Here is a 12157-nt window from a genome sequence, read left to right on the forward strand (position 1 = left end):
AATAACTCCATAACATAATAAAACCCTTCCCATCTTAATCGGCTCAGGGGGCAAAAAACTACAATTGAATTGAACTTAATTCAACAGCTGATGTAGAAGATATCCCCAGCTTTGCTGTGAGCTCACATCTGTGGAGTGGATGACTTGTTGCGCCCTCGCTCCAAGAGCCACTTCCTAAATAGCAGCAAGTTTGTGCGCTCCTGGAAAGTTTGCAGCGCCTCAGACTTCAGGGACTCATCTCTGTCCGCCTGTGCAGGCTGCGCTCAGGAATGTAGGGAGGAAGACGGAGAATAAGGAAGAGGCTCAGTTTTCTCATGTTGCCACATTTGCAACAAACTCACTCGCTCTGGCTGTTTTCAGTAAGAGCGTAATGTCTGTAGATGTATTTAGCTAAAGTCTCGTTAAACTCACACGCCAGGACCAACCTCTGAGGATTGTTGAGCAGAGAGAGATCTTCACTGCATCTGCACCATGGTCAGTAATCTATTACTTTACTGTGCGCTTCACTGGTGGAAAATCAGTTTGTGAGCAACAGACAGTGATGAAGTCACTTTTCTTAAGGATAAATAGATGCACACAAAACCTTGTGTTGATTTTCCAATTTCAATGTGTGTGTGTGTGTGTGTGTCGCCTCTCAGGGCTGTAACAAGGTGCTGTTGGCGGTGTTGGGGGCAGCTGTCATCATCACGTTGATCACAATCCCATCAGTTTATTTCAGCAGTAAGTTCAAGTTCAGGCCTCTCCTTCTATCTGTGTGCGTGTGTGACAGTAACCCCCCCCCCCCAAAAAAAACACATTATGTTATGTAATTCTTAAGCTGACTTATAAAACTATTCTTGCACATGGATAATACATGTGAAAGTTTTATTTATTTTTTGTTGTTATTTGAATATGTTGCCGATATTTTTAGTTATTTGTTTGGGCTTTCCTCAAGTTACAGACCACCATATCATGCTTTGTGTTTATTATCAATGGCAAAGCATGGCTGCTCGGAGTTGCAGTACAAACAGCGCCACCGTGTGACAGAGGAATTTTTTCATTTGAGATTTCACTGCAAAACGGTTTAACAGTCAAGTCTCTCACATTTCGCTGGTCCTACATTAAATTAAAGCAGCTTACGTATAATTTCAGAGTCTGGTGTCATCAAAAGGGCGTACTCCTTTGAGGATTACTTCAATGACACTATAAGGTGGAGATCCTACGGTTTATTTTGGATATCAGGTATCAACATCAGTCATTACTACTCTAATATACAAGTAATACACATAATGTGAATCCTTATGAAGTGTACAAATCTCTTACATGCATATTTGTTGTCCTTTTTGTATGTGCAGATAAAGAATATCTGCATAAAGCGAGTGACGGGAATGTCTTTCGCCACAACGCTGAAACTAATGAGGAGTCAATATTTTTGAGCAATTCAACCTTTGTAATAACTTTAATTACTTTCTTAATAATAAACACTGTTTTATCAATGCTGAATTATAGTTTAATACTAATATGTCCACTATCGTTTTCATTTTAGGACCAAGTGGATGCCACGAATTACATTCTGTCTGGTGATGATAAATACGTCGCTTTTGAAAGCAATTTCACAGAGGTCAGAAACCTCTTTGGTTAAGAGATGGCTTTTTATCTGCTTGTTCAAAAGTGTAACTTTTCTTGTTGTCCACTGTAAATGTAAATATAATAATTGGAAACGTTATTAAAGTCTGAAAAGATTTGTGTTTAATATCCTACAGAAATGGAGACATTCATTTACGGCCTCATACTCCATCTATGACAGGGAGCGTTCGTAAGTTGCCATGTTTCAATTTGACAGAAAAAAAGCAGAATTCAAGAAAATGTGATTTTTTGTTTCAACAATGATAACGTTTAATTCTTCCCTAATGTTAAATCAACAGACACACCACAATGGTAGGCAGTGATCATGACCTTAGATCATTTCCTTGTGTCATTGCAGGACATTTGTTACGCCTGCGAATCTTCCAACTGAGGTGCAGTACTTTGTCTGGGCCCCAGCAGGACACCAATATGTGAGTTTAAACCATGTACCCTCTTCTTCACATCCAGTTAAAATGATCAATTCTGCAGCTACTTCTGTGGGTGTGGCCTGCTTGCATCAGGCAAAATGTACATTTATGAAAGCAAATGTATCAATACATTTATAAATTTGTGGATTTCATGTCATTTGTTTATTCATTTGATGCAGACTGTGCTCACTAATCAACAGACAAAATAATGAACCAGAGTTATAAACTAATTTCCATCTGTTGTCACTAAAGCCAGTTTTTACAAGGAAATCTGAAATAGAATAAAACACTATTTATGTGTGTGTGTGTGTGTGTGTGTGTGTGTGTGTGTGTGTGTGTGTGTGTAATGACAAATATCTATGGATTATTATTGTGCATTCCAAATACCATCCAAAATAACTGTAACACCACACTTGATGAAAACTAGAAAATAGCCAACGTTTGAAAGGCATTATAAGAATCAAATAACTCAATACAATGCTCAGACACAATACAAAGCCACAAATATGCATGTAAACTAAAACATGTGAGATAAAGTGGAATAATGACACTTGAAGATTGGTTATCTTCAAGCCATGTCTTAAGTTTGTATTTAAAGGTTAGGTAATTGCTTTTGTTTCAGTTTGGTTTGGAATATATTTGTAGATAAAATCATAAAAACTTTCAAATTAAAAATCAAAAGTTGTTTTTCACAGGTTTACGTCTCAGACTTCAACATTTTTTTCAAATCTCATCCCACTGCTGAAGCCGTCCAAGTGACGCACAATGGTAAAAAGGATGAGATCCTCAATGGCATCCCTGACTGGGTGTATGAGGGTGAGTGACATGAGCTATTTCAGAGGTGTGCATGTGGCATGTGTGTGTCAGATGATTATTGAGTTGTGTTTTGTCCTCAGAGGAAGTGTTTGCATCAAATGGGGCAATATGGTGGTCATCAACTGGAAAGTTCTTTGCTTATCTGGAGTTAAATGATACAGATGTTCACAAAGTGGAGTTCTCCTGGTATGGATCTGAGCAATATCCTCAAACCATGGCTGTTCCGTACCCTAAGGTGTGATAACTTTCAACATAATAATTAAAAGATCACAAGTAATAGTTTACACTGAAAATCACAGTTTATTTACAGTTTAAAGCACAAATTCTAATGAGTCCGCTGTTGACGTTGTCCTCCCCACAATTCATCTTCCACACTTTCATACTATGTGAGTATTCATTACGAATGTGTAATATTTTGTATCTTGTGAAGGCTGGATCGAACCTTACCAAGGTGAAACTGTTTGTGGTTGATACCTCGGTTCCAACCCGCCACATACAGGTGCAGGCTCCCGCCTCCGTTTCTTCAGGGTCTGTAGATTCTCCAGTTTGTAGCATGACTTAAATAACTCCACGTGTTTCAAAGCATGAGGCAAATACAACATCTTCACGGTCTGCCTTTATGTGATAGCCCTGTCACTTTCTGTTGCCTTTTACTCAGTGATCACATTTTGTGCTCAGTGACCTGGGTTACAGACGAACGCATCGCGGTGCAGTGGCTCACGAGGAAGCAGAATTATGTGGTCGTGCAGATCTATGACTTTGACGGAAGCAGCTGGAGAGAAATGCAGGTATTTGTTATTCCTCTGGTTCGCTTTCTCCATTTAGGTGATCTCAAGGATTAAATGCTCATGCAAGTAAATGCCAATTAACAGAATATAATGTCATCTCTGCTCTCTTCAGAAATTTGAGCAAACAAGCAAAACAGGCTGGGTCGGCCATGTGAGTTTCAAAGAGGTTATCACCATCTATTGATTCTCAGCATTTGATTTTATGCATAACCATAAAATATTTCCTTTTTTTCCCAGTATGTGCCTTTACCTCTTTTCTTTGCTGAGGATAAACTCAGTTTCTACAAAGTGATGAGCGACACTCAGGGATACAAGCACATTCATTATGTCAAAGATGTAAGTCTTTTCAACTTTGCAAAAAGTCACGTGTATTTGTGTTGTGAGCATCACGTTCACTGTGGGGTTTGTGTCCTTAAGGGCAAAGCGACACCTATCACCTCTGGGAAGTGGGAAGTCATCTACATATCCAAATTAACAAGGGACGCCATGTGAGTGATGATACCATACGTCTCTGAGGAAACTACATTAACCTTAAAGCATATATGGCAGAAAAATACATTCAAAATCTCACTAAAACTCTTTTCCACAGATATTTTGTCAGCAATGAGTACCAAGGAATACCCGTGAAGAGGAATCTTTACAAGTAAGCAAATCTTTTTATCTGTGTGACTGATCTCATTTGTTTTATTATTATGTTATAATCTTATTTTCTGCCTCATCTTGCACTCTTCATGTTAATTTTCCCCTTTTTTCTCATTATTTTAATTGTAAGTATTATTGGGATGAATTAACAATAGTAAATATATAATATTACAGCATTAACACGAACTGAATGATGTGACCGTCACGTGCTGCTGCTTGTTTGTTCATCAGACTTCTGATTGGAAGCAGCTCCTCTGCCCCTCAGTGCCTCACCTGCGACCTGCACAAGGACAGATGTCAGTACAACTCGGCTTACTTCAGCTTGAACGCCTCTTTCTACCGAATGGACTGCTACGGTCAGTTACTCCCACCACCTTCTCTTAAGCAATGATTCATCTATGGTTAACGTGCAGGAATTCATCTGTGGTGTGCAGCATCAGTGAACCATAATCTGAGCTAAAATAGTCATGTCTGAATCATACAAAAGACCTGATGTGTAATCAACTATTCGTACGTGTTCTATTTTTGTTCTTGCAGGACCTGGATTGCCCCTCTACACGCTCATGGACAACAGGGGCCCAGGTGCACGTATGTGAACATACACCATTTTCCAAGTTTCATTAAGTCACCCCAGGACAGTGGTTGATTTATTTACTAGGATTGAAAAAGAAATGAATTAAAGAATGAAAAGGAAGGTCTCACTGCAGTTAAATAGGTTTTCTGTCTTAAAGGCTGACATCACAGGAGATGATTGCACATGTACATCTGCATATGAGTAGTGGTTATTCTCTATTTTCTTTTTTTTTTACAGAGATCTCCATCCTTGAAGACAACAAGGATTTGGGAAATATTCTGTCTGAATTCCACATGCCAACAATGCATTACGGCACAATGAAGGTTGCAGGATTTGGTGAGACAACACAAGCTTGAAGGTTCCCCCCAGAAATGTTTGAAGACATATACATATTTTGCTAAAACATCTTAGAAGCCTATCTATACATACCAATATACAAGTATTTTTTAACTCAAAACTTAATTGTTGGACACAAGACGTTTCCCACTTCAAGGGTTTTTTCAGGGTATGTGCACAGGAGGTGTCAATCACACTTGTGTCAGTAGATTATTTGACAAACAGAAAACAGCTTTTAGGATCCAACTCATATATGCACATATATCGTCTGCACCGTGACGGTCAAACATCAACGTAAAGTAAAACATAAGTTTGATTTTAATGGACATTTAATTAACATTTTATCATATAGAAAGTTCCAAATGAGGTTTCACATTTAATTTTACTTTTTATATCTAAGAGGTCCCATCCTTCCTCTAGAGGCTTCAAGCATGTAATGTAATTGGTGGATTAGGGTTGAAGTAATGACTTCAGGGAACAGAAAAATGTGTAATTATTGGAAACTTAATTGTATGGGTAGACATCATTGTGTTTTCTAATGACACCTTTGTAGTTTAAACATAAATGTCTCTCTTTTATTTTTTGCTTGCCAACAGATCTTTGGTATCAAATGATGTTGCCGCCAAATTTTAAGAAATCGAAAAAATACCCTCTTCTTATTGATGTGTAAGTGATCAAATCCCCTCTGCGCTAATTCTATGAAAAATTCAGTGAACATCTCTTAATGTGCTGCCGCTGTCCCCGTGCAGGTACGGTGGCCCCTGCAGTCAGAGTGTGAGCTACCGGTTCAAGCTGAACTGGGGCACGTACCTCTCCAGCTCACACGGGATCATAATCGCCAGCTTCGATGGAAGGGGAAGTGGTTACCAAGGTGACGAAATAATGCACGCAATCTACAAGCGCCTTGGGACGTTTGAAGTAGAAGATCAGATAACTGCTGTGAGGTAAAAAAAAAAAAACCACTGTGACTTCACATGCACAATTTATACAGATTAAAATAAAGGTAAATGTCTGAATCAGTGGATGTCCAAATATGTTGTAATTCTTAATTTCTATATTATAGGAAATTCATTGACATGGGTTTTATCGATAAAGACAGAATAGCAATATGGGGCTGGGTAAGTTCTCTGTATTTCTCATGTGCTTATCTTTGTATTTCATGTTTTATTTGAATTCACTGAATATCCTTAATTCTGATCAGTCATACGGTGGTTATGTTACCTCAATGGCCTTGGGTGCTGGAACTGGACTCTTCAAGTGCGGAATCGCAGTTGCTCCAGTTGCCAAGTGGGATTATTATGGTGAGTTTACATACTATAGTGGATGGATGGATGGATGGATGGATGGATGGATGGAGTCCTTCTTTAATATAATTTACTATCATGTGTAAACAGCCCAGTGTGTATACTGAGGATCTGTTGGTAGTAACAGAATGTATTAATCCTAGTTATGTTTTCATTTACATGTAATCACCAGAAACAATCAGCAATTTTCTCCTTCTTCTGCACCACCACATTTCTACAGTAGCCCAGACAGGACAAACTGGTTCTGGAGAAAGACCTGCACATTTTTATGTCACCTTTATCTTTCTCTGCCATGATCACTGATGTTGGAACCTCCTCTAGACTCACCATAGTTTCTATTTGCTTTGTCGGCTGTGGCTCAGGAGGCAGAGAGGATGCTTCGCCCATTCTGAAGTGTCCTAGGCCAAGATACTGAATACCCTAATATTGTCTCTAACAGCTGTAAACCTGTGTTTTTAAGCAGTCGATATGACTGGAAAAGTCACTACAGAAATACAGTCAATAAACTATTTACAATTTGTGTAAAACAGGAAGCTCATGATGAAACTTCTCCAGGTACACACAGAGGTGGCAAGCAAGTAGTGGACAATGACGCTACGATCGCTGCTATCAGACTTGTTTGTTAAAGCAGTTATATCAGTGACCTTGTGACATGGTCAGAATAATAGCAAACAGCTTGGTAACTACATTACCCACAGTGCAACTGTGTCCAACAGTTCAGTCAGAGATTCAATCATCTTTGCTAGAGGTTAGCATCCTTAGTCAATGGAGTTCGTTCTTAAAAATTCAAATCTCCATTCAATTTCTCTGAAATCGTTTTTTATTTGTAATAAGTATGATATATTTTACTCTTGTAAAGTATGCACTGTGAATTTGTGGTATTGGTTTTCTTTTGCAGATGCGGTGTACACTGAACGCTACATGGGCAAACCTACAGAGAATTCAGACGCTTACACAGTAAATATCATACAAGCTCAAGTGCATGAATCTTTTCAAACTACAGCACATTTCTGACTTGATACATGTTAATAACTCTCTTTTGTTTCAACAGAACTCCACAGTGACAGCAAGAGCAAGGAACTTCAAAAATGTTAACTATCTGTTGGTTCATGGCACAGCTGATGGTACGTTCAACCATTTCATTCAAACACTCTTTTCCAGCCCTATTCCTCATCAGTGTAGCAGGTAGTGATGCCGTGAACAAACAGACTCTATTTGCCTTGATGTAAACTTGAGCTTTGATGTTGGGTCACGTAGTAACAGCACTGTCTTACTTGCAGACAACGTCCATTTCCAGCAGGCAGCACAGATTGCCAAAGCTCTGGTGTACGAGCAGGTGGACTTTGAGACGATGGTAAATATTGGCTCGGGGAAGTGGGACTAATATTGACCTTGATGGTGTTATTTAATGAAGGTTTCAAATGGGGGGGGGACATATATTACGTGTATTATCATGCACAGTCTTAAATGTGTAGGCTATGATTTAAATTCGTGAAATTTAAAATGGAATGAACTAATTTGACATTGGTGTGAATTTCAGTGGTATACCGACAAGAACCACGCTCTCGGTGGATCAGCCTACCGTCACATGTACAACGTCATGAGTCACTTCCTGCAGAAATGTCTCCTTAATCCCAAATAGATGTGAAGAACATGATAGCTTTGAAAAATGAAGATTACCACAGTGTTTTTGTTCACTGTTGTGTTGCTGTATATCACTGATATTCTGAGATGTCAGGTTGAACAATTTTTGGTCATTTTTATGTGCTATTAATATTTACTGCTTGTAAAAAAATTTACTTTTCAAAGTATTTTATGTGGAATTTTTTCAAAATATTTTTAAATTTTAATAAAAGCAATTGCATGCGTTTTTAGTCAAAGACATTTTGTGAATAAGATGGCAAAGTATCTCAATTTTTGTAGAGTGGTAACATTTGTAATGTTTTAATGAAGGAAAAATAAAGATTGTTTAAATAAAACAGTTTCATTGTTTTTCTCATTAAGTAGAGTTGAATTTTACTAAAAAAACATTTCCGTATCTTATTTTAACAGTATTTGTAAGAAAGTATACAGGGTTGGAAAGAGGAATTCTTTCTTCGTAATTTACAAATAAAATCTTAACTATGTGGGCATTGTCTTTACGTCGTTTGCAGCTCCAGGATACAGAGAAAAAAAATTACAACTAATATCAGAAATCCCCCATTGTCTCTTGATATTTGGATACATGGGCACAAGCAAAATATGACGGCATGGTCCACATTTAATTATTCTTGAGTGCTACGTTTATAGGTGTAATATTTAAAAATGTGTTTTTTTATGTATATATCTGGAGGTTAGCTTAATTTTTTTTCATAACAGGATTTGCCTATAGGAGAAAGCTTTTTGTTTCATTAGGCGCAGCAGTTCAAACACATCTGGCTGCCGGTATTTATTTGTCAGGGCAGAGGTCATGTTTGATTGTGACACCTAAAGTAGTAGCTTTTATCACTCAGACGTTGGTAGGGTTTTCTTCAAGTCAAACACATCCAGTGGACTGAGACAGAAGCTGACTAATGGGTTGAGAGAAAGTGAGGATGTGCTGATGTTGGTGTGACGAGGGAGTCACCTGAGAGAGTGCTTCTCCGCTCGACTATATAAGAGCCAGCAGATCAAGAGGGGACCATGAAACAGCTGCAGAAGCCAAGAGAGAAGACGGACAGCAGCCAACACACTTTTCAATCCCTCTGTCAGACGCTCAGATAAAGGAGCACAGGTGAGACATGCACTTTCTCTTGTCAGGAAAAACTTTTATTTCAACATGGTTCGGTGAAATAATCTCAAAATGTTTTGTTCACCTTTCAGAAGCTCAAACGATGACAAGCGTCCACACTTTGTCCGGACTCCTGCTTCTCATCATCATCCAAAGCAGCTGGCAGGTGCCTGACCAGGACACAGATCGAAACTCCATGTAAGATCAACTCTCTGCTTTTCTTCTTTCTCCCTGACTCACCACGGGACTCTCCAGCCTGACATGGCATTCAGGTTTCATCAAAGGTTTTGATTTTTTGCAGCAAGTAACCAGAGTTGAACATAATTTGTAGAAACTCTCATCAAAACTATTTATCTATTTATTTTTTATGGGTTTTTGTTGGTCGAAAAAGTTATAGGCAGAGAGTGTGCAGGCCGTTTTGTCACATTTTGCAAATAGGTGAAAAGAAATGTCCTGGAATTTCAGCTGGAATTTGCAATGAGACAACCAGCAGCAAATATTCATTTTAATTTACAGATTAGTAAAATGTTGTGAGATTACACTGTCATGTTTCTTACAAAAATGTGAAAATATTCTAATGCCTTAGTGTATGTTTGTGAATTGTGACAATGTTTGAATGTTTCTGTTGATTATTTAGTTTCAACTATTGCTTATGATTCATGACAAAAAAAACTGCTCAAGTTTTGCTTGTGCTCATTAAATCTTTTAAAATCAAACAATCTACGACCACAGCATCAAAGAGATCCACGTTTACAGTTATGATCACTGATAATGAAATGTGTGAGTAGTGATTAGTGGTGGATAGTGAAGCTGAAGAACAGATGTGGCGTGGGGGACAATTTGGCAAATAAGAACTCCCCCAGGAGACCCTGCAAGAGAGAGGAAGAACAGAGGAGAGGGGGCGGGGGAGGCTATGATATGAACAATGAGTACAAATAGGTTTGCATGCAGCAGTTGGGCATTTACAACCACATGACAGGAAGAGGAGGGTTTGAAGTGAGTGTGTCCTGCTCACCTCAGCTGTTTCAATGTCTTTTTCTTGTAGGATATTGACTGAAAACTCCATGATGACCGAACCAATTGAGCTCCCAAAGAGACATTCAGAGGGAACATTTTCAAACGACTACAGTAAATACCTGGAGACAAGACGAGCACAAGACTTTGTCCAGTGGCTAAAGAACTCAAAAAGGAACGGGTGAGTGTGTCCTGTCAGGCTCGTGCACAGATACATCCCAGTTGGTGCTTGAGCACCTATTGAATTGGCCTCTGAAAAAAATTTGCGGGACATTTCTCAAAATTAAAAAAAAAAGGTATATCAGTTTTTTAAATATTTCCAGTGATGGCATCAGTTCTCAATTTCAATAATTTGAGATCTAATTATTGGGGTTCAACTTTGGTGAACTTTGACCCACATTATTTTCATTGCCTTTGCGTATGTGCCCTCATCCGAGCCACAGCAATTTACACATCTGAATTGGATTCAAGTTTTAATTTGCCTGATGTCAACCAGATAACCTTAGGATTTGAAAGCCTCAATATGGTTTTCACTGTCACTGAAACTGAACATCAGAGATATATTACCATAATTTTTTACTATCAAACATCCTTTAAATAAATAAATCTGTGGTTAACAGATGCACTTCTGTAAATAACTTTGTTTTAATCAATAATTATGAGAGGGGTGCCCTTTTTTTCACTTGAGCACCTACCCACCAAAATATGCAACCACGGCCCTGTGACTTCCTATTACTGAATCACTTCATGTTGGAGCATTACTTGAATTATTCTGAATGTTGTAATATATTAAGGACTATGATTGTGTTGTCTCTGGATCTGATTTGATTTCAGGTCTAATCAAGCTTATTCAAAAAGTAGTTAGTCGTTTGCACCCCAGTTGTAATGAATGTATCTGTTTCTGCAGGAGTCTATTTAGACGTCATGCAGACGGCACCTACACCAGCGACGTGAGCTCCTACCTGCAAGACAAGGCAGCAAAGGAGTTTGTGTCCTGGCTGAAGACCGGCCGGGGCAGGAGAGAGTAGACTCCACCACATCATAATGCAACTATTCCCATTGACTCTGTGCCATTATATGTTTCACTGTCTGTACGAGCCTTTTCCCTTTGTCATGCTATTAAATTCCCATCATAAAAATCTCTGTCGGCCTTCGGTGGTTGAAGGAAATGTCAAAATGCAAAAAAGTATGTTTGAAATGTGTGTCAATCCTAAATGTTGGTGATTTTTCATCAAGCACTCACATCATGATTCTTTTTTTGAAATTTCACATTTTCACCTTCCTTCTCATGTAAACTTAAAAAGAATAAGACACAATTATTGATCTGGATTCTGCGAGTTCACTAATTACTTCTGTAGATAGTCTCGATACCGTTTCTTATAATTCAGAAAAGTCGTATTTAGTTTTCAATAAAGAAATGTGTACAATCAATGAGTTCCCTCTTGGTTTGACAAGGATCGCTTTACATCCCATCATGAGGTTGACGTTTTCAACATAGGCTCCAACTTAAAGTGCATCAGTAATTTAATAAAATGAAGTAAAAACAGAGTCAATTAATCAATAATAGTTTAAAATAACTTTTTTGCTTCATCACCCAAAATTATTACGAATATCAGTGTTCACTTTTGGCCAAGAAACAGAATTTGACAGCGTGCACCAATGTTTCTTCTGCCATGCTCTCTGAATCCTCCTGTTTAAGGAAGCAGAACCAAACTCAATGAACACGCCATGCAGTCCCCAAGGGGAGCTGTGCGTTGGGATTATTACCAGGTAATCAAATGATGTGTCACCTGTCAACTGTTCACTGGATTTCCAAGTGATGCTCTGACAGCACACCAAGGACATTGGTCATGCTAAATGAAAGTAAACATAATTATGTGATTGTCGGACTCACTGGGAAC

At 38.5% G+C, this 12157-nt stretch overlaps 2 protein-coding genes across 2 annotated transcripts; both read left to right on the forward strand.

Moving 5' to 3' along the window:
- Nucleotides 1-152: 152 nt before the first annotated feature.
- fap (fibroblast activation protein, alpha) lies at nt 153-8472 on the forward strand. The gene is made up of 26 exons (XM_069532454.1): nt 153-474; nt 639-720; nt 1132-1221; nt 1335-1429; nt 1526-1600; nt 1743-1795; nt 1964-2036; nt 2729-2849; nt 2930-3084; nt 3280-3377; nt 3508-3637; nt 3750-3788; nt 3875-3973; nt 4055-4125; nt 4227-4280; nt 4511-4635; nt 4817-4867; nt 5091-5189; nt 5786-5855; nt 5939-6133; nt 6253-6307; nt 6391-6490; nt 7392-7450; nt 7545-7617; nt 7774-7847; nt 8034-8472. Exons 1-26 carry the CDS (start codon nt 472-474, stop codon nt 8133-8135), a joined length of 2241 nt encoding a protein of 746 aa, XP_069388555.1. The 5' UTR covers nt 153-471; the 3' UTR covers nt 8136-8472.
- Nucleotides 8473-9066: 594 nt separating this feature from the next.
- Nucleotides 9067-11772, forward strand: gcgb (glucagon b). The gene is made up of 4 exons (XM_020090242.2): nt 9067-9245; nt 9335-9440; nt 10288-10437; nt 11164-11772. Exons 2-4 carry the CDS (start codon nt 9346-9348, stop codon nt 11282-11284), a joined length of 366 nt encoding a protein of 121 aa, XP_019945801.2. The 5' UTR covers nt 9067-9245; nt 9335-9345; the 3' UTR covers nt 11285-11772.
- Nucleotides 11773-12157: the final 385 nt, after the last annotated feature.

Source organism: Paralichthys olivaceus, chromosome 10 (assembly GCF_024713975.1).
Source record: "Paralichthys olivaceus isolate ysfri-2021 chromosome 10, ASM2471397v2, whole genome shotgun sequence".
Classification (NCBI taxonomy): Eukaryota; Metazoa; Chordata; class Actinopteri; order Pleuronectiformes; family Paralichthyidae; genus Paralichthys; species Paralichthys olivaceus.

Bases quoted from the DNA above. Each gene is read 5' to 3' on its own strand.
- fap (XM_069532454.1), top strand. The intron at 3,789-3,874 runs GTGAGTTTCAAA...TTTTTTTCCCAG, and splicing joins AAACAGGCTGGGTCGGCCAT to TATGTGCCTTTACCTCTTTT. The intron at 4,281-4,510 runs GTAAGCAAATCT...TTTGTTCATCAG, and splicing joins GTGAAGAGGAATCTTTACAA to ACTTCTGATTGGAAGCAGCT.
- gcgb (XM_020090242.2), top strand. From the start codon at position 9,346: ATGACAAGCGTCCACACTTTGTCCGGACTCCTGCTTCTCATCATCATC. The intron at 9,441-10,287 runs GTAAGATCAACT...TTTTTCTTGTAG, and splicing joins GACACAGATCGAAACTCCAT to GATATTGACTGAAAACTCCA. The intron at 10,438-11,163 runs GTGAGTGTGTCC...CTGTTTCTGCAG, and splicing joins AAGAACTCAAAAAGGAACGG to GAGTCTATTTAGACGTCATG.